Source organism: Castor canadensis, chromosome 11 (genome assembly GCF_047511655.1).
Source record: "Castor canadensis chromosome 11, mCasCan1.hap1v2, whole genome shotgun sequence".
Classification (NCBI taxonomy): domain Eukaryota; kingdom Metazoa; phylum Chordata; class Mammalia; order Rodentia; family Castoridae; genus Castor; species Castor canadensis.
The window spans coordinates 133,912,761-133,936,491 of NC_133396.1; the positions used below are offsets into that span (position 1 = coordinate 133,912,761).

At 35.1% G+C, this 23,731-nt stretch overlaps 1 protein-coding gene across 1 annotated transcript in view; it reads right to left on the reverse strand.

Moving 5' to 3' along the window:
* Crb1 (crumbs cell polarity complex component 1) overlaps positions 1-23,731 on the reverse strand; it is a 200,850-nt gene that overhangs the window by 110,735 nt on the left and 66,384 nt on the right. Inside the window, exons 3-5 of the mRNA XM_074048720.1 lie at positions 16,723-16,918; positions 14,178-14,317; positions 8,434-8,616 (exon numbers count right to left, since the gene is read on the reverse strand). Coding sequence (XP_073904821.1) covers positions 8,434-8,616; positions 14,178-14,317; positions 16,723-16,918 — 519 coding nt within the window. The remainder of the gene's footprint in view (positions 1-8,433; positions 8,617-14,177; positions 14,318-16,722; positions 16,919-23,731) is intronic.

Below are 23,731 nucleotides of genomic sequence, written 5' to 3' on the forward strand. Positions count from 1 at the left end.
CCTATGCCAGGTAATGTATTATCTTATGTTTTTGCACATTTTTTTGCTCACACTCTTTTTCAATTTCTTTTGGAGAGAGAGCATATATTTCCATTGTTATGGCCCTAGAACTGAGCCTAGTGCCCTGGACTGGAAATCTAAATCAAGACAGAATGAAACAGTCAGTATTCCTTCTAGTAGCAGTCAAAGATGGTCATACAAAATAAAGATAATTTACTGGTTTGGGAATGGATTGAACAGTTTTATTTAACCACAAGCCTTCTCCAATTATAGATTCACTGAGCTTATCACTAAAATTGTGGATGTGTGGGTTTAAACTAAGTGTTTGTGTTCAATTTTCATTGTTTGTGTTCAATTTTCATTTCAATTTGATATTTTCAACCATGGGCACACAAATTGATGATAAGGATATTTCACCACAGAAATTTTTTAATGATTTTGAGGAATTAGAAAATAGTAATTACTATTGCATCTGGAACATGATCTTTAAAATACCTAAATGGCCTTTAGAGTTTTCTCTTTTGGTTTTTCTGGGACATGTTAACTTGCTTTACTTACTGGAAATCCCAAAAGAAACCTTGAGTAAAACTGAATCTCCTTCAGGGGAGTTTGGCTTCCTTCACCAGGATTCTCTGCCTCCTTCTGCTTTTGTTACCATTTCTCACCGTGGTCTCACGCTCCCTGTATTTCCCTCTCTGTGTCTTCTCTTCTGAGACTCTCAGTTACTTTTCCACTCTACTATACGTCACTTTTACATTATACATTGTTAGAAAAATAAAATTACATATGCAAATATTTTCACTAAGAAAGGCAATTACCCAGGTAGTAAAAAATAATAAACACAACCTTAATTATAATTTTTAAAACAGAATATGTATTTAACAATTCTGATGGTTTCTTTGAAAGGAGCTGTGTCATAAAATATATGATACACAGAGGCATTTTTCAACATAATGGAAATTTTATTTTAATCTAACGAATGATAGGACTACAAATATAGAGAGCCTGTGAAAAGTAAACTGTATCTTTTCTATCTGAAAAAACATACATATATATATATAATAGATATACAACAGATACAGATAACATAGAACTGAATGTCCAACTCTTGGGGAGTGGAAGGCAAGAAAAGCAGTAAGTTCTTCACTATTTTAAGTGCTTATTAGTAAGTATATCTTCTCATTCAATTAAATGATATTTTTAACTTTTTGGCATTAAACGGGAAAAGAAGAGGTTCTCTTTTGTTTTTCTACCAAAAGCCACTAAAGAAAACAATTCTCTTATAGTGTTATAATACTTAGGTGTTTTTCAAATGTGACATACAGACTTCTTTCTGGGCAAGACAGTGTAAACTTGTCTCTCCCTGTTCTTCCCTATGAAGCACAACTACAAACTACATAAAACAATCCAAGACCTGAAAATGACAAAGAAGATCAACTTGTCAGAACTAGAAGAATAACAGATCACAGCCTTCCTACAACCTCCAGGACAGCACAAGAAGGTTCCTTAGTTTGGGTGTTTCTTAGCCTACAGACAGCAACAGAAGCAAGAGAGGGCAGCCGAGGTAAGCTTTCTCATTCTCTAGATTGAAGCAGAGTCTCACCTACAGCCCCAAGTGAACCCCAAAGAACTGAAAGGTGGAAATAGGTAGAGCACTGTGGATAAAAAGTGGCCAGAGAAGGAGCCCACCTCCTCTGCTCCTGAGGTGCCTCTTCTCTACCTTAGACATCATTTGGATGGGCCCATGGCAAAGGGATTATGCCACAATACTGCCTGGCATGTTTTCTCCTGCCTTAGCAAGTCTGAGACTCCTCACCTCCATCAAGAGTTACCCTGAAAAAAGGAACCCTCATACACTGCTGGTGGGAATACAAACTAGTACAACCACTCTGGAAAAAAATTGGAGGCTTCTTAAAAATCTAAACCTAGATTTGCCATATGATCCAGCAATACCACTCCTAGGGATATATCCAAAGGAATGTAACACAGGTTACTCCAGAGGCACCTGCACACCCATGTTTATTGCAACACTATTCACAATAGCCAAGTTATAGAAACAGCCAAGATGCCCCACTATCGATGAATGGATTAAGAAAATGTGGTATTTATACACAATGGAATACTACTCTGCCATGAAGAAGAATGAAATCTTATCATTTGCAAGTAAATGGATGGAACTGGAAAACATCATTCTGAGTGAGGTCAGCCAGGCTCAGAAGACCAAAAATCGTATGTTCTCCCTCATATGTGGACTTTAGATCTAGGCCGAGTACAGCAATGTGGTTGAACTTGGGTCACATGATAAGGGGAGAGCACACAAGGGAGGTATGAGGACAGGTAAGAAACCCAAAAAACATGATAGTATTTGATGTCCTCAATGCAAAGAAGCTAATGCAGAAACTTTAAAGGAACAGAAGGCAATAGGAAAAGGGGATCAGGAACTACAGAAAAGGTCAGTTCGAGAAGAATCAACTTAGAATGTAACACATATGTACATGGAAGCAATGCGAGGAATCTCTCTGTATAGCTATCTTTATCTCAACTAGCAAAAATGCTTTGTCCTTCTTATTATTGTTTATACTTTCTCTTCAACAAAATTAAAGATAAGGGCAGAACAGTTTCTGCCTGGAAGCAAGGGGGGGTGAAGAGGGGGAATGGAAGACGTGGGGGTTGGGGGTTGGGGGCAGAAATGACCCGAACATTGTATGTACATATGAATAAATGGAAAAAAAAGAGTTACCCTGAACCTGGGGACCTCAGCCCAATCTGAGCAACGAAGACAAGATAGATGAAAAGGTAAAGAGAAAAAAGCCTCAGAAACCTGTGAAAAATTTAAAAAGATACAAAATCTGTATAATTGGAGTTTTAGTAGTGAATAAAGTGAGTAGTACTGAAAGAGTATACACAAAAAATGGCTAAAAATGTGCCAGATTCGGCAAAAGATATACATTCACAGATTTGAAAAGCTGAGTGACATGATTTGGACTCGTGTCTGCAAAGGCCCATGTGTTGAAGGTTTGGTGGCCAGCCTGCCCACTATTGGGAGATGGCAGAATCTTTAGAAGATCGGACCTAGGGGAAGGAAATTAGTTCAATGGGGGATGCACCCTTGATGGGGAAATTGGGACCCTGGTTGTTCCTCTTCTCTCTCTTTTGCTTTCTTGCAGCCATGATATAAGTAGCCTTGTCTACCGCACACTTCCCACCATAATGTGCTGTCTTAGCACAGGACCAAAGAAAATGACACCAAGTGACCATAGACTGAAACCTCTGAAACTGTAACATAAAATAAACATTTTCTCTTATTAATTGGGTTTATCTCACTCATTTGTTATAGTAATGAAAAGAGAACTAACACACTTAGTAAATCCTAAGTTGACAAAACCAAATAAATAAACACTAAGCATACCTTAAGCTTCTGAAAACTAAAGACAAGTGTGGGGCGGAAGTAATGACAAAGAAAGTAACCAAAAGGAAATGGTGTGTTGCTTATAGGTAATACCAAGTTCAGTGACAAAGGATTTCTTACAAGGCATTGAGTGCAGAAGGAACTTGCATAGAAAATTTCAAACTCGAAAAGAACAGTGAATCATGAATTCTATATTTAACAAAACTCTCTTTTAATGATAAATGGGCAATACAGTCTTTCTCAGACAAGGAAATCTGAAAGAAATTGTCACTAAAATGTTTCCTCTTAAAGATTGGTTTAAGGAAGTTCTTTAAACAGAGTGACAATGAAAGAAGACTCTTAAGGCCATGGGAAGAAAGAAAAACAAGGGGAAAAGCAAAAATATAAGCAAGACCATGAGTTTTCTAAATTGTATTAATCATTAAAATAAAAATTATAAAACCATTGATCCTTGTGACAATGATATGGTAAAGTGGGGAAGGAATAGAAGTGTGTTTTCTATACTTAACTTATACTTCACTTCAAAGTGTAAAAATGTTGATACCAACAGGACGTGAGGTAAGTCATGCACAGAACAATCACTGTGAAAATGACACAAAACAATATATCCCCAAAATACTCAGTCAATATAAAGCAAGATAGATTTTTTCTCTTTTTCTTTTCTTTGCTTTCTTTTTCTTTACTCAAATCTCAAACTCACAACCCTCCTGCCCCTGGTTCCTGAGTGCTGGAATTATAGGTGTGTACCAGCATGATTTGCTCAATATGAAATCTTAAAAACAATAGTCAAGTAACTCATAGGAAGTCAAGAAAAGAGAAAGAGAAATAGACAGAAAGCAAACAATAGAGTTGAGCCCTAATATATCAAAAATTGCTTAAATATAAATGATGTAAATACATCAATTAAAAGACAGATATTGGCAGAGTGGATTTAAACAGCAAGACCCAACAGTAAGTTGTTCAATATGTTGTTTACAATAAACTCATTTCAAATTCAATGATATATGAAGATTGAAAGTATCAGGATGGGAAAAAAATATCATGTAAACATAATTTACATGCCAGGAGTGGCTATGGTAGTACAGTACCAGGTAAGTAGACTTCACAGAAAATACACAGACAAGACAAAGGGGAAAAAAGGCACATTGCATAATGAAAAAATAATCACCTCTTTCCCGGCATACCCCAAGACACAGTGGCCCTAAGTATATATACTAACCAAAACCACAGAGCCTCAAATACACAAAATAAAAACCGACAGAATTGAGAGAAGAAATAGACAAATTCACAATTAGAGATGGAGACTTCAACACCCTCGTATAAACAAGTCATAAGACTGTTAAGACTGACAGAAAACTGGTTTGGATATAGAAGATCTGAACCACACAATCAGCAGGATCTAATTGACATGTATAGAAATTGATAATAGCAACTTAATAATAGCAATGCATGCATTTCTTCTCAGGCACTCATGGGAAAGTTACCAAAATGCATCAAATCCAGTGCTTAACAAATTTGAAAGAATTAGAATCATAGTATATATTCTATAATTCTAATGGAATCAAACTAGAAATCAAAGATGAGAGAGAGAGAAAAGAAATTAAACAATACAGTTCCCACTACTAAATAATATTTGGGTCAAAGAGGAGTTCTCAAAGGAAATTTTAAAAATGCACAGAACTGAGTTAAAATGAAAGTGTGGCAAATGAAAATATTTAAAATGTAGATAAAGTAGTGTTGAAGGTTAAAATTTTACATGCATACTCTTCAGTGCTTATACAGAATAATAAAAGCAAAATAAGCCTGAAACAAAAATAAGCAAAAAGAAGGAACCAAGAGCAGAAATTGATGGAATTAAAACAGGAAAACAGAGAAAAACCAGTTCTTTAAAAATTAAAAAAAGAATCAATGAAATTGATAAAAAAAGAAATATAGATAAGAAAGAGTATTCAAATCATAAGAATCAGCTATAAAACAAAAATCACTTCAGGTTCTACAGCCATTAAAAGGGTTAATATGGCAATATGATAAGCAAAATTATGCTCAAATTGACAAAACTCAGCAAGAATATTGAAGATCTGATTGACAGAACCAACCAACACGACGAATGACATATGTAGAACATGCCACCCAACTACAGCAGAGCAGGTGGCCGGGAGGACTCTCTTTATTGATAAGGAAATATTTTAGGTCCAATACTTAGACTCATTCTTAGGAGTAGAAAAGATGAAAGACCACTGCAAGTAGACTTTCTTTCTCAACATTAATAATGAATATGTAGAAACTGAATTTAAAATACAACGCTGTTTATAATCATTCCATTTGTCAATTTTGTTACTTCCTGAGTTATCAGAGTCGCGACCTTTCAGAAAGTCATTGCCAATGCCTACATGTTGAAGTGTTTCCCTCTAGCAGTTTCAGTTTTAGGTCTTACTTTAAGGTCTTTAATCCATTTTGAGTTGATTTCCATACAAAGTGAGAAATAGATATCCAATTTCAGTTTTCTACTGTGGATATTCAGTTTTCCCATCACCTCTTATTAAAGAGTGTGTCTTTACACTAATGTTCTGACACCTTTGTTGAAATCAGATGGTTGTAGCTGTGTGGCTATATTGCTGGTCCTCTATTCTATCCCATTGGTCTAAGAAAGTGAAATGCTTAGGTATATGCCCACACCCTGTACATGGAAAATTATTCAATAGCAAAAACAATTTAATTAGAAACTGGGTAAATATATGGAGAGCCATATTGCTGAAAAAATAGATGTCAACTAAACATAAGAAAGGATGTACAATATTACTAGTCATCATGGAAACACAAATTAAAACAACAGTGAGATATCACTTACATGCCTATTAGAATGGCTGAAATTTTCTAAAAATGTAACAATAAAATGCTAGTGAGGATTTGGAGAATTTGGATTACTCATAAGGTGCTGGTGGAAATGCAAAATGGTCCAATGGGGAAACTAGGTAAAGTACACATAGACATCTCCATGTTACAACTTCTAACTGCATGTGAATCTACTATTATTATATAATTTTAAAATAAAAATATACTCATACATATAACAATGTTTATTTGCAACTAGGAGCATAAATTTTGAATCAAGTCTAGGCTTGTTCCCCTTCCCCATTAGCCAATTACAGCTATTTTATCAAATTGAACAGCTGTTCATGAAACTTGATTTCTCTTTATTTTAGGTACACAATAAGACTAGATTTTCCAGTCTTTGCTGCACTTGAATGTGGTTGTATGACTAAATTTTGACTAGTGTGATGGAGATAATAGGTGTATTAATCAATGGTAAGGCTTGGCCCATACATCAAATCATTCAAACTAGCATACTCTATTTTCCTTCTCCAATGGCTTGCTGCACAAGAGTAAAGATTTGGAAGATACGTTTGGAAGGGGGGAGCAGCTGTGACTCCTAATCACCATTGGAAAAAAATTGATGGGAATCTAATTTTGGAATTCACATAAATGAAAAGTAAACTATTTCACTAAACCACAGAAATTAGGGAAAGCCAGGAGCTCTTAACTCATACAGTCATTCTTGGCATCTGTTCAGAAATCAATTTCAACCAACTTTTTGGGAACATTCTTCTGCCTGTTTCATTTGTATCTGTGGATCCACTGGTCATCTATGTACTTGGTCATGTATGTATTTGATAAGGCAATATTAACAATGGCCTCTGACTTTGATAGAATTCCCTTTTTTACTCTGAACCCAGTATTTTAAAAAACAACTTACAACCTTTTCCTTTGTTCCAAAGAATTTAAAGTAGCTGGCAAAAAAATGCATGCAATATACCAAAATCAAATAACTTAGAAAGAAAGAAGAGAAAAAATCAGGCATCAGTATTAAACAGAAACAGGAAATTGAAATATTCCCAAGGGTGAGATAAACACATAAATATATTCCAGAAAGATCTATATGTTTATAGACTTCACTTTTATTCCTAGCAGCCTACATGATTGTGAAATATGATGCATTATGAGATTTATTTCATGCTTTTTATTATCAAGATTTATATGTATGCCTTTTAGCAATTGAGGTAAAAAGCATGCAAGCTGAAAGCTGTTCATAGAAAATATTACTAATCCTGATACTGATAGCAGAGAGGCTTTCGTCCTATGTGTTCTCACAATGACAGAAAATCAGCAAATAAACATCTTCAGCAACCTTACAACAAACACTGCCACAAAGCACAGACCTGTAACCTTCAAAACTGAAACATCCAAAGAAAGGGGGTCCTAAGCATAAGCAGACCTCCATTTTTTTTCTTAGTTTTCATGTACTTTTCTCAGAAATCCTCAATAGCCACTAAAATATTTTTTTGAAGTTGCTATCACTTAATCTATTGAGTAAAAGATAAGAGAGAAATCTAGGTTAGTTTTTTCTTTGGTATCTATGCAGTTATGGGTAAATTGTTACTTATTACCACTTTGAGGACTATCCTAAAAATTCTGAAAAATTTCAGAACATAAAGTAGACACAAAAACAATTGTTCATTTGAGAATATATATGCAAATGCTCTCTAGGTTTAGAGCCAGAACGCTGTAAATAAAGATAGAGCAGAAATTTAAATTTAACGTCTGAGCCAACTTTAGCTATGGAATACTTAAGGAAGATTTCTTGAAACTAGGTGGTTGCTACCAGTGGAAATCTAAGTACAACTTTGTCAGCAAATCTGCAAATAAAATTTAACATGTTTACTAAATTTCATACCATAAAAATTCTGACATTTTGGTTTACAAGGCATAAAATTTGAGATGCACTGCAATTTCCAGTAAAATGTACAATTTTTTTCCCTTTCATATGCAACTCTTCAATCTATTTCTGACATCTTCATGATTTAAATTTTTGTGAGCCAAGATATTTTTCATGCCCACAAGGGGGACCCTTTGTACCATGTGCTCTGAGTTTACACGGCACAGGTCTTGCTGTGAAGGCACCCTTTGGTTAAATCCAAGGTCTGCCATAAAATGTAGAAAGTCATTTCCCATCTCCTTGACCTCACCTGTGAATCCAGGCTGACAGATACAAACATAACCTGAGGCTTCCTGGTAACTGAACGAAGAAGGCAGACCAGCAATGAGTCCATATTGTTTATATGAGGACAACTCCACACACTGCCCCTCAGACTCACAGGGGTTGCTACTGCATTCATTTATGTCCGTCTCACACTGGGCACCTGTGTATCCTGCACGATAAAAGTTCAGAGAAGCTGTTGAGTCAAAGCTCTTACATTGTACAGCATATGCCTGAAAGGAGATTGACCACTGTGCTGGCACCAATTAGTAAGTCACCCACCCTCCAAGAGGCAGCAAGGGGAAGCTGGCAAGCAAGGGGGAGATAAATACTAGTAGCAATGGAATCACTTGTATAATTATGATCAATATTTTTAGGAAAGATTTGATTAATAAAGCTTGAAATAAAATGGGATTTAAGAATAAATTTGATTTAACATGAACATTTTCACCTGAATATTTAAGAAATCAGTTACCATTTACTTCAATGTAGCAAATATTCTGACCATTTGAATTTTTATCAGGAAGTAGTTTTTAAGAGGAGAGCTGAAAAGTTAGCAGTAAACACAAAGCCAACTCAAAATTCTCTTAAAACTCAAAGAGAAAAAAGTAAGCCATTTCATATTTGCATCAATCAAGCTGGATCACTTTATTGGAGCCAAGAATTTAAAGATGAATGATTTTCCATTTTATAAAATTTAAAATATTAGCTATAAAGTTCTTTGCTTTTACATACATATGTACCTTTCAAAATGTATATAATTATATTATGGGGGTGTGCATCATATAACTGGAATAGAATATTCTATTTATCCCTTGCACACTCTATGTTAGCAAAAGAGATAGAACTCATAATTTTAAATTACTGTCAACATATAGATGTGCTATGGTTTAACCATTCTTTTATTGGCTTTATATATAATTTACTATTACAATGTTGCAATGAATATCATATACATCAGCTTATTAAAGTGTTTGAGCAAAACCTTAGGGTTTATGCCTAGAAATGTAACTTGTATATATATTTATAAACATATATGTTTATTTATATATATTTATATGATATATATTTCTGCACTGTATATACTTATATATATTTATTTACACATACATAATATATATTTATTTACACATATATAATATATATTTATATATACATATATATATTTATTTATATATTAGTAGAGACTGGTTAATGCTTCCAAATTTAAATGTCATCAACAAGTGACAAATGTGTATGTGGTGCCCAAACTTTGCTACCAAACATTTGCTGTCACCAAATATGAAAATTTTCTGCAAGTTGGTTGGATAAAATATAATATCTTTTTTTAGCTTATATTTTCCATTTTACTATTGAGTTTAATATGTTTGATCCCAAAATGTTTCATATTGCTTTTCTGTGTTTTCTTTAGGATTTTTTTCTTCTTGATTTATGAGTATTTATTACTTGTCTCAAAATATAAATTTAGTGGAATGCTAGTGGAAAATAAAATAAGATCAGCTATTTTGTAAGATGGAAAGACAGATATATGAAGTTCTTAAAGAACACAGTTAGACTTATAATACACGTGACTTCACAATCACCTAAGGGCCTCTGTAATGTCACTTAAGTCAGCTGAGAAATATGTTTTTAAAACAAAATTTACAATTCAAAGTTATAAAACTTGTAAATCAAATTCCTAGTACTCTTTTTTACTTTAAAGTAATACAATGACTTCCTATTTTCTCAAAGGATAAAACACAAAATTCTTAATATGACCTGAGAACTCCCCATTAATATGGCCCTGTCCATCTAACATTCCTACCTTACCCCATCCCCTCCCTTCCTTTCTGAGAATGTTTTCTACCCCTGGCTTCCATAACTCTGTTCTCTCCCTTAGAAAACTCTCCTTGAAGCCTTTGCTTGGCCAACTTTTACTCAGCTTTCAGACTTTATTTTGTATTATTTTCTCGGAATAACTTTCCTTCATGGACACATCTAAATAAAATGCCCAAATTTTCCATCATACCATCCACTCCTGTTTGTTCAGTGCTCTTTTAATAATTTTTAATTATGTGTTTATTTGCATGTGTGATGGCCTCCCTCAACAGACTCTAAGTTCCACAAAACAGAGACTGTGCATTTGATGCATCACTCCAGTACTGACTGGGCACACAGAAGTAGCTGATCTTCATTACTGAATGAGAATAAAATAGTATTAATTAATGTTTGAAAATAGCAATGAGTCAGGTTACAATTCTGGTTCAGCATGCAAACTAAGCAAATAATGAGACGATAATGTGGTTGCTCATTTTGTAACTTTAATAACAACCTGAGTGGGGTTGTATGTCAGTTACTACAGCATAAATTCTATTGCTCAATAGGGTAATGTATTTGTTACATAAGATCCTTGGGACACTTCTCAACCATCCAAAGAAGAAATTTAGAATCGAAAAAAGAAACTAAAAGAACATGTGAGATCAAGGTCTCACAATTCTTTACGGTGGCCCCCCCAAAGAATCCCCAGAGTCTCTTACATTGGAATGTCTACTTTTATTTCATAGAGATATACACTAAATAATATTTATAAACAGTACTTTTGTGCTACACTGGAGTTATTGAAGAAAGCTTGGACTATTTCCAATTTTCTTCTCATTCTAAGACTCAAGGCTCATATTTAGGCCAGGTTAGGAAGGAATTTAGAGCCATCATAAATCCTTTTTACTTTTCCAGCTCACGCATTATCTCATTCCAGTCGTGAACATTAGGGAGATTCTGATTTATGGTTTTGCCAGTCCTGTCCCCACCACTGAGGTCCCATGGGGATTCTATTTGCTGTTCTCTTTAACCACAGATATAAATAGACTCCTTCAGTCAAGGCTATAGTCAACAGTTTAACAAGTTTTTCTATACAATTCTGTACAAAGAAACTACATGATACTGAATCAAGTCCCCAGGGTTCTTGTGATTGTTTGTTTTCCAAACATCCAACCACACTTGGGCATTAGGAAATCTTCTAAGATAAGCATTTAAGGTGTCTGATAATTCCTATAACTAATGACTTCTGAAATGAAGACTACTGACAAGGAAGAAGACTCTTGCCACTGAGTTCTGCAGCAGTGGTTTCATAATCCAAAGGGATGGTCTTCTCTTCTTAGTTGTGAAGTAGCTTATAGTGTTAGATATTCTTATGTACATCAGTGAGAACAGTATACAAAGATATTCTGAATTTTCTGTGTAGGCAAAGCCATCAACAGTTCAGTAACCTAGGACAGAAACCCAGGGGCAGAGCTGTCTTAGATTTGTCCCCTGTCATTCCACCTCCTCCACAACTCTGGACTATCCAACCCCTTATCTATGTCTACCACCATTGTCTCAGTTCTGTTCTTTTAAACTCCTGCAGAATCCTCTCACTAGATTCCCTGCCTTCAGTTTTGTCACTCACAAACTGCCAGAGCTCTCTTCAGATTAACAGGTCAGATAATGCAATGTTCCTACCCCATAATTTGCAGAGTAGACAAGTAATAGCTTTGTGGTCTGGCTGAGGTCTCAATTGCTAACCCCATCTCTCTACCGTTAGCCCTACATAGTCCAACAGCTTCATTTTTTTCTTGAGACAGGGTCTTACTATGTAGCTCAAGCTGACCCAAAACTCACCATCCTCCTGCCTCAGCCTCTTGAGGGCTGAGATTATAGGCATGCACCACCTTGCCTGGCAGTCCAACAGTTTTGAACAATCACTCAAAGTTCCACAATAGGACAGGTTATTTTCTATGTGTTCCTGCCACTCTTTCTTGCTTCTTTCCTTCCTCTTCTTCCTTTCTTCTTTCTTTAAATAAGTAATGGGTTACTTGGCACTAGCTATAGGGCCTAGAGTGGTTAATTCCTAATTTTACTATCTAGTTAGCATTTATTGAGTACCTTCTACGTTTTAGGCTGAGCTAGGAGGTTTATATACATTTCCGGATTTCTTTCCAAAATAACTCCATTAGGTGGATATTATTGTTGACATCTCTGTTTTATAAGTGAGGAAAGAGCTCAGAGTAGCTAATTAATTTGTTCAAAGTTATACAACTAATATATGTTGCTGGTATATGCTCAGACATATTTGTATACTGTCTACCTATAAGAATTAAGTTCCTGGGAATATATATATGATTCATATATATATTCAAGTGACTTGAAGGATTGAATCCATGAATGAATGAAAGATACAAAAGTTGTTTGTGTAAGGCTGACATTCTATCTGCTAGGCTGCACTATTTTCCTCCTATAGAACAGACGCCATCTCTCAGACCTGATTGCTACCCTGGGGTGTAGGGTTGTACATTCCTGTTTTTACACTTTTGGTCTTTGGAACAATATTACAAGGAAAGTATTTTAGCCTCTTTTTGCAAATGAGAAACTCAAGGAATGACCCCACACACTCAAATTTACTCAGTTAGCAGGGGACTTGACCCTTCCCAAACCATCCACTTCACTCTTAGCCTCTGAACAGAGACCCTGCTTGAGTGCTGGGGTGATGGCAATAGTGTGGAACAACATCTTTTGAAAATTTTTCAGTAAGAGTTCCAAGATTCCTTTTACACTTTCAGGGCTTTTATTTTAGCCTACAAAATATTTTTAACCAAAGACATCAAATTCCCTTGTGCCACAAGATAGGATATCTTTCATCCAGAGGCTACTAATGATTAAATTGACTCCAGTCTCCATGTTTCCTGTCTGACTACAGAGTTATCCTTTTATTTAGACAATAAAATGAATGAGAATAGGAAAATAGTCAGTAAGCTTATACAATCAGACCTTGAATGATTGTAAGTTTATTATCCTTCCCAGTGGATTAAGAAAGAAGAGCGAGGACACACTGTACCTTACATTTCTTATAAGAACCCAGCACTGGTGGCTCACACCTGTAATCCTAGCTACTCAGGGGGCAGAGTTCAGGAGGATTGCAGTTTGAACCCAGCCCTGGCAAATAGTTTGTGAGACCCTATCTTGAAAAACCCTATCACAAAAAAAAAAAATGGGCTGGTGGAATGGCTCAAGGTGAAGGCCCTGAGTTCAAGCCCCAGTACTGCAAAAAACAAAACAAAACAAAATCAAAACAAAAGAGTTAGATAAAAGTATGTCAAACAAGTTGTTTGCTAAATTTAACATCAATATTTTTAGGCAATGGCAATGTAACTCAAGTGTTGCATGCTGTTTTCTATGGGTTCTTGCATCACCTCTACACTCAAGTTTAATTATTTTTTGTCTGTATATAACTTTTAGATATGATTTTATGTGCTTAGCATATTCTTATTGATTTTATAGCTGCCTGGAAGAATACTCCTATTTCTGGAAATTCCTTGTACATCTTCTATGAATACCAACATTCTATGTTGGCTAACTCCATGAATTATAACACAAGCTCCTAGAATTTTAACATTGTTTCATGGGTTTCTATGTATTCCTGGTGTTTAAAAGAACATCTTAGAAGAAAAAAGGATCATCGTCCAATGCATGTTTCTCCATGAAGACCATTCCTCTTCTGTTTCTAGAGATTTCTGATCATTGAGCAGTTTGGTCATCTACTTTAACCATGTGTAGTATGACAGCAAGTGTGTGTGAGCACTGAAGAATACAGTCATAACCACAAGGAAGAGGTGGTTTAAAATCTTTAACAACAAGAATCTTTAGTGTCATTTGCTATAAGTAACTTGTTTCCACCCTGTGCAAAAAAAAAAAAATGGTGAAAGGTATTTTCTCACTCACCAGGCCAGCAATAACAAATGTAATTGTCAACACTGTCTTCACAAGTAGCATTATTGTGACAAGGTTTTGACCAACAATGAGGCATCAATGTCTCACAGTGTTGCCCTGTGAATCCATTCCCCATGCAGTTACAGCTGTATCTGCAGAGTAAATGAAACCTTTGTGTCAATTCTTGGTCATTGAAATCAAATATAATATACTGATCCTCTCTCTTCATTTGTCTACCAACCTGAATCCCAGGGTATAGTCTTAATACCTAACTCAAAAATCTCTACGGAATTATCCCACTAGAACTGAAAGCATTACTATTTCCATATTAAAGTTGTAGCATTATCTTTTTAAAAATTATTTTACAATTTCATGCAAAACTATTTCAAAGCTATGGTATACTTCAGTTTCTTCATGCATAAATTGAAAATAATAATACTTATGTCACAGGTGATTGTGATAATTAAATGCATATATAGAGAATAAACACAGAATGTCAAGTATCACAAGGAACAGAATAAATTATTATTAAATAGTTCTAAATGAAAATGTTAATATTTTTGAAGGCAGCAGAGAATGATTTGTCTGCTCCTTTATGAAAAATGAAACAATAAGTTATGGAAAACCCTTATTAAATAAATTGTGAGTTATAATGTTCTCTAAGAATATCTTAATCTTTCTAATTATTCATTGAATGAGTGGGAATACTCAACAGTCCTAAAGCATAATCTAATGTGGAAAGCTGTTGACTTTATTAAGAGGGAGATTTTAATTTAAGTAAGATCTCTTCAAAGACTTAGTATTGTAAAAAAATGGATCTGCACAGTTAGCTTAAATAAAATTGGAGTCTTGAAAAGTCTATGAATTATAAAGCAGTTATAGTCTGTTGCAAACACACAGATATTGGGATTTTACCAAGGAAACTAAAATAGCAAATGTTATAAATGACATAATTTTACATGTATTGCTAGTTAGAAATTTCTACTCACTATTCCATCTGTTTAATGCAAAATACTTATTCAACATCTACTATATATAAACCATTACAGATAAAAGCCCTATATTGTAGAAGTTGACCTGGCTGGCGAGGTTCATGGAATTAGAAACTCCATCTGCAAAATTCCTTTGGGCTATAAGAACCTATTTCCATATTTTCAAATATGTTCATTTTTATTGTGGAAAAACAAAAGTAAAGTCACACTGGTTGATCTTTTCAAAACTGAGGTAAAAAGAGATATGCAACAATAGAGAAATTAATCATGGCACATCCAGAGAAGAGACAAAGGTGGCAAGGTTTCCACCTTGTTTCATTTGCATTTCCTTCAGAACTGAAAGCTGTATGTAATTTCAGTCTCCATGCATTCTGGAGATAGTCAAACACACATGGTAGAGTCTCCTTTTTCTCTAGTGATCTTGTACAGGGAATTTCCATTCTAGCCTGTTTCTGTTTTGGCCATCTATCTGTCTCAATGGACTCAGGTCACAGGAGTAGTATTTGGGTATAGCTAAATGTTGGATGCAAGACATGGAAAGTGACTAAAAGTTATGCATTATTTTTTACAAAAGAAACAAACACATTACTGTGCTTAAAATCCTATTGTCTTGACGAATATCTTTGAAGCACATGGGGCTTTTATTGCTGTCCTTTCTGAGTCTCATTCACTATAAAATTATACTTGGAATGCATTATGTCTTATTTTCTAAATAAAAGAACATCAGCTTCTACTCCTAATGCAAAGAATTGGTAGTGTGAACTTGTGGGAGTCATCAAGCTTCCATATTCTTTCTATTCCTTATTATAACATGGGAACATTTGTGCTCATCTTTCCTTCCACAGAACTGTTAAAAGACCAAACAAGATAATTTTAAATGCAATACTGTTAAAGTTGTCGTGCATTTGATTCATATTTAAAAAGTATTAGAAAGTTCTTTCCAAACTGAGTGAATTCAATTACCATTACATACATTCATCATATTCATCATAATAAGATACAATTTATTATTATTCTTTTTGCCTGAAAGGCAATGATAGAATCTGATTTGTGGCAGAATCATTTTGTTACTTCTCACTATCAGACTTTCCCAAAAGTATTCATCCAATTCCCCAAACCCCTGAAAATTCAAGATGTAAATAACTTAATATCATGGCCCTTCTAACACTGTGTACATAAAATTTCTAAAGGATTTATTTTACCACTTGATTTATGTGCTTGTTAGCATATAGATACAGCCTTATGTTCACATTTTTTAATAATTGCTAGCTTTTCTTTCACATCTTCCCTATGGTTTATTTCATGGAACTGAAAGCTGGTAGTTGTTCATAATATATGCAGTGCTAAACTACTATAAGAGTGACTTGGAAAATCCTCATTGAAGGCAGTTGTTCTTCAAAGAGTGCATGTTTTAGTAAAATCTGAATGCTTCAACTTTTTGTCATTTGAAGTGTAAAGTGATCTGCCGATTTTGAGCTGAGGATGTAAGATATTCAAATTCACTAACAAGGTATAAGAGTGCTTGGAGTCTCTAAGACAATTACTGAATTGTAGGGAAGACATACCTGTTTTCTCCATCTATGCATAGCCCTCCATGGAGACATGGCTGACTAGCACACTCATCAAAGTTGAGTTCACAGTAATCTCCTAGAAATCCTGGGGCACACTCACAGAAGTAAGCCCCCAGAGCATCCCGACAAGTTGCACCATTTAGACAGGGCTGGGACCAACATTCGTCAATTTCCAATTCACAGTTTATACCTTTGGGAAAGAAAAAGTCAGCAGAAAAAACAGAAAAGTTTTAGCAAAGTGAAAACATTTTAGCTATTTGGCAATGCTTTATTTACTGAAGTACCTATCAAATGTTGTGTTACCCAAAATAATTTTCCTCCTTAACTCTAATTGATGTTAACTTTGGCTTGCCTGTGAGAAGTTGCATAGAACAGAGCAGCTGTTATTTCCAGGGAATTATTGGATACAACAGCTTGTGGCTTTTTAGTCTGTGGAAACAAATAAGTCCTTTTTAGAACAAAGTTATTGTTAACTGTACTTTTATTGGAGGCCTAAAATGGACTGGTCAATTTTTTTTCATTATTTTTGAACACAGTTTAGTTAGGCAGCATATAGAATAATGGGTAAAAGCTCAGACTCCAAAGACGGATGACTTGGGTTGTCTTACCATAGCCAATGAGTAGCTGTGTGACCTTGGGCAACTGTCTTAACCTTTCCCTATTTCGGCATCCTCACTTGAAGAATGGGAACAATTAGGGTAACTATACCATGTGTAGGATTATTACCATAATTAAATGTGGTCTGAAAAGCTTATAATGTAACTGGCACATACTAAGTACTTGCCGGAGGAAAAAAAATCACTGTTCTAGCCACAAAAATCTATCACATGCATGTGATGTGCAATTATTTGTATAAATGTTCTTTTTTCACAGACATTTTTAGTTTCCACGTTTCTTTAGTGTTGTAAAAATACTACTTTAAATATAAAATCAGATCATGACTTAGCTTTAATGTAATTAGTGGCAAGATTGGAAGCAACTCCATTTTAAGGTATTATTAAATGAAAATAAAATCTATATTCCCTCTAAACATTGGAGATGATGATTATTTGCTAAGCAAAATAAGTTCATGATTTACAAAAGTTGTAAGCAGATCGAGATAATGAACTATCTTTTTTATTGCTCTCCAGGAGCTTTTTATAATTTTTTTTATTATCTGGAGATACACTGTAACATTTACAAAAGTGCTTACATTATATCTTAGTTAAATTCACCATCCCCCATCATTTTCCTTTATCCCCCCTCACTTTATTTTTAGAATAGTTTCAGCAAGTCTCATTTTTCTATTTTCATGCATGAGTACATATTTCCACTCTATTTACCCACCTACACCCTTATTTATCTGCCCCTCTCCCACTGGCATCAGCCCCCAGACAGGACCTTGTTTTACCTTCCTGTCCTGACTCTGCAAACCTGGTATTTGATGCACAATAATCAAGTCTGCACACAGTATTTAAGAGATACAAAAGAAGGAATATCTATGCTTAACCATCTTTATTTTTTTACCTATAATGCAAGATAATAAATCATATATTGAAATGATATTGAGGGATTCTCAAATACCTCAGAAGTAATTAGTAGTTTGACTCTGTGTCCCTTTCTCCTGATAGAAAATGAAGTAATATATTTTAACATCATCTGCCATTAACAATTTTTGCTAGATTTTACAAATGCACAAGATAAAAAGGATGCCAGTATATTAAATTTGATTGCCATTTTTAGAGGAAAAAGAACTAAAATTAATTTATATAGTAAAAAGGGGAACTTGTCCAGAAGAAGCATTTGGAGCATTCCCCATTTGCTGTGACCTAAAGGACTCTCGGCTTCCATCAGCTGGTCTCACTGCTATTGACCTCTCTCTTTATATTACTCTCTGTACTGCTATAGAAATGTGACCTCTATGATCTTTATCTCAAACTAGCAAAAAATGCCATGTTTCTCTTATTATCTTTTGTTTTTTCTTTTACAAAATCAGAGAACAGGAAGGCAGAAAAGGTTCTGCCCAGGGGTAAGGGGAGGAGGTTTGGCACCAATGGGAGGGGAAGGTGGTAAGAAAGGAGTAGGAGGATGAATACTGTGCAAATAATGTACACAAATGTATGTAAATACAAAAATGGTACCTACGGAAACTGTTCCGGGAATCAGGGAATGGGGCTGAAGGAGAGCAGCAGAGGGGGTGAATTCAAATATGATATATTTGATACATTGTAAGAACTTTATAAATGCTACCATGTACCCTCACACCAGCACAACATTAACAAAAAATAAGTAAAAAAACAAATCTAATTATGTTATTTTTTCTTAAAGTATTGAAATAGTTCTCCCCAACACCTCCAGAATAAAGCACAATTGTAATACAGAAGTGTCTAAAAGGTGTAAACTGCACTAGTGCCACCCAAAATGATGTGTTTAGGACTCCATTGTCTTTCATGCCTCTTGCTGTTCAAAGTTGTTCCCCTTATTTGGAAAGACCCTGTTCCTCACTCCCTCATTCCCCAGGCTAAATTCAGTTAGTTTTTAGTGATTGATGACTCTGGAGAATATACTTCACCGCTTGTGTCTCCTCTGTTCCACCATACTGTCAAAACTCCCTGTTACATAAGTGTGCATATCACATTGTACTGTAATTACTCACCCACATTATCTGACTTTGTTCTTACCATCAGTATCTGTGGCGTGTAGCACAAATGATCTTGAACAAAGGAAATGATCTATGAATTTTGATGACTGAATGAATGAATGATTTTATAGCTTTGGAATACTCTATTTCTCCCTGAAGGTAAACTGGCACCAGACCCAAGCCTCTCCAGGCTTCTGTAAAGCTGGGTCCACTCAGTCAAAAGCCATGAAGTCACATTTATGGTTTTAACAAATATTTAAAACAAATCATATTTTCTCAATGATCATGTCCCAAACATCTGATAAGCACCTAGAGATCTGTCCTTTAATATGTTCCTGTTGGCAATTGGAGATAATACTGACATTCTGTGCCATAAGACAATGCACATTGTATGCTATCAGTACCGAGCAGGTCTTGTTCCTGATGCGGCACTCAACACTCATTATCATGGGCAGACAGCACATTACCCACACTGTGTGGTGTTGATAACCCGTTCTGAACATCTTTCTCACTATATTCAGAGCCCAGGCTCTGGGAGTAATTGTACTCCAGCTTTGAAAAGTTATCATCCTCAATTTCAGAACCCATCCAATACATTTGATATCTTCACAGACTTCTATTTTTCTTTTGAATAAGAATTATGTTTGCTATGTCTGGGTTCTTTGCATATATCAGTTCCAACAGTTATTGGTACAAGTCTGTGACACAAGTATCAGTTGACAGGGGAAATGTAGCATGCAGTTGCCATTACACCTGCACAAATGCATTAGTTCTGCTATATATCATAGTTATAGTCTTTTTAGCATGTTTGAACAATAAAGAGATAGGCTCAAAGAACACAATGCTTAGGAAGATGTCAAGAAAGAACCTGGCATTTAAAAAAAAATTGTATTAGGAACAACTTTGGCGTTTGAGTCAATAAGGTTTCTTCCCTGTGCATTTCCACACACTTTTTCTAAGGATGTCAAAAAGTAGCAAAATGCCTTTTCAAAATCAAAATCATACACTTAATCAGTGACTGATTAATCAGTCTAAGAAGGACCGTTGAATGTTTTCATTCATTCTCCCTCTCATCCAAAACACCTCTAAAATTAGGATGTGCTCTATAGTTCATAGTGTTTAGTCTTGTTATATTTTAGTTGTACCATTTGTGTCTTAATGACATGTGAATCCATGTAGTATCAATAATGTATTAAATCTGAACTAAGAGAATTGATTGTTTCTGTTATCAGATTTTATCATTAGTCTAATTAACTAATTTTATTACATTGCTAGTACAACTAACATAATCTCCAGTTTAGAGTTATAGATATGTACTTTAAAAACTTTAGGAAAACATCCAGTATACGCCAAGCTTAAGAAACCAATGTAATCCATTTCTGAGTTCCCAGGATGCTATGTTTGAAGAACATACTGCTTGTATGAATGTTTATATCTTTCTTAATTTTGTAACTCTTTTGGAAAGACTGTAGGAAAACTGCAAGATTTGTACTTTATGTTGAATGTATCAAAATTATATGCGTTAGACTTCTATAATTACAATATTTTGGTCATAGCAAATTAGTTTCTTATGCTTCTCTTCATTAAGATAATTTCATTCATAAATACTTGGAAATGTTAAAACATTAACTTCTTAAATCCTTCAGCTTAGTTATGAGATGGGAGTTTCAGAAGGTGAATTCTTGTCTCGATGTGTTAGAGCATTCCAGTTTAAACTCATAAGTGAAATAGAGACATTATGATCTTTGGTTAATCTCTGCCTGATTCTGGCTCTGACAGTATTCAAAAAAGAAAGCAATTCAAGTATAAAAAAATGACACCTTTAAAAGAATATAGATAAACCTTGTTTAAGGGCTGAGCTATACCTCAGGGGTAGGACTGCTTGCCTAGAATGCTCAAGGCCCTTGGTTTTGTTCTCAGCAATGATCAAAAGGAACATTATTTAATTATTTAAACAGCATTGGTTTAGTAATAATATAGAAATCAATCAGCACTCTCACAGCGTAGTTTGTCAAAAAATTTTTACCAAATCATTTCATTCTCACTTTAAGCCTGAGAGTTGGTATGAAGCAATGGAGGCTCAGAACTATTGTTATTTATTGTAGCAAACCACTAGAGGCCTTCAAATTTGGGCCTGGTATCCCTGTCTTCTGCCTCCAAATTCCAGACATTCTGCTATGTTTGTCTGTCCTGTTACAGTACATTGTCATCTCATTCCCTTCACCTTCAGACCTGCACAGACCCTGCCATGGAAAGATAAGCAGCGTCAGCGTGTCAGAGAGAGAGCTGGTTTTCTAGCTCATAGATGGCACCTTCTTGCATGGGAAAGGGGCCAGCGGTCTCTGTGAAGTCTCTTTCATAAGGCCACCAATCCCAAGACCTAACTACTTCCCAAAGTCTCTTATCCTAATACCATCACCATGGGGAGGGGGGTAGCAGGAGTTCAACATGTGAATTTTGAGGGAACAAAGACATTGAGACCATAGAAATATCTGCAGTTCTTCTCCCTTGACAGTCAATGTTATTATTCACATTAATAATAGCAACAAATGTAGCCATGGGATAAAGTTTCATTTCTACATTCAGAAAGAGATGTAGTTTTGCTCTCCTCATAGGCTGTTTGTTTTTCTATGTGGCATCTCTTGACTCTAAGCAGCACTACTGCTTTCTTTCTTTATGCTTTCTCAGCACTCTGTTTATAAACATATAATTTTTGTTTACATGTTGGCTCCTTGAGTAAACCATGAGCATTTTGTCAAGCATAAGTTTTATCTTACTCATCTTTGTGTCTCCAAGGTTTGGCACAATGACCAGTATGTGCAAGTATAAATATTTTCTGAGTGTGTGATATTTGTCATTTTGTGCATTCATTCAACAAACATTTGCCAAGAGCCAGAAACTTCATTTCTTCCTAAAAACTATTTCAAAAGGTTCTAGTTCTCAGCAAAAGCCTAAACAAGTATTTGGTTTTCTTTTCAGTATGCTACAAAAATTGTCAGTTTCACAATGAAGAGTATAAAGAAAAATAACCATCTCCCTTTGAAAAGGTAGTGACAATAATTACATATATTTCATGGAATTTGCTTATATTTTATAATGTATAATATTCTATTTTCCCTAAATTATTTCTCATGTCGGCTAAATTATCCAGACGATTGTCCATAGATGCCTTCAAATGATTTAGTTAATTAGAACTTCAAACCCACATTCAGTCGCCACAGTGAGTATGTCAGTGTAAGGGTGGTGTTGGTTAGTTGTATTGCAGCCCTTGGGCTTATGCATTAAAATATATGACTACTATAGGAGAAGGCTCAAGAACAACACTAAATTCTGTTAAAATAAAAAGAAGGCCCCAAAAGGAAACCTTACATGAATATCCATCATGTAATCCAGAGAGTTTTAATTATTCTTAAGTTTCACATGAATATAAGACAACACAGTTGACCTAAACTACTAAAGACAGCTTGTGATATTCTACAGGACAGACCTGTTCTGACTAATCTAGACATTGCCATCAGAGATCCTTGAGAACTGAAAGAGAAAGGCATGATTTCACTTTGTTTTCATAATTTGTGATCCTTTTGTGTTAATTTCTGTCTTAAGGTTTAAGTGGGGAAAGGGTGCTATTATTAAAACTTGTTATTGCCCTTTCCCTCTGTTCCCCTCAAAATAGTGCACTTGCCTTAGACATTTTTCATTGGACACTCTAATTCTGCACTAACACCCCCTTCAGTATATCCTCAGCTAACAAGCAGAGTGATCTGTTAAAATGTAAGATAATCATTTCAATCCTCTACTCAAAGCTCTGCAAAAACTTCCCATCTCAGAGTAAAAACCAATGCTTGCATCTTACAAGGCCCACACAGTCTGACCCTTTGTCTCTCTGAACTTATCTTCTCCTTACCCACTCTCCATAGCCACATTAACTTCATTGCAGCTCCTCAAACATCGCAAGTACTCTTCACCTCAGGGCCTTTGCATCTGCTGTTCTTCTGCCTGGGATGATATTCCCCGAGATATTTACCTCACTTCCTTCCTCACCTTGTTACAACTTTATCCAATTGTCTCTTCTCAGAGAAGCCATCTCTGGTCATTCTATCTAAAGTTCAATTACTGTCTCCCTGTTTCCCTGTTTTGTGGTGCTTATTTTCTTTGTTGAAGTTATCACCCCTAATCTACTATATATTTTATACACATCTATCTCTTCTCTCTACAATATAGAGGAATTATTTATCATTCTCTTTATTGTTGGAATTACAGAACACAGAATGATATCTGATCCATTGCAGGTACTTGATACACGTGTGTGTGTGTGTGTGTGTGTGTGTGTGTGTGTGTTGAATAAATTGATGACAATGAAATCAACAAATATTTATAATATGC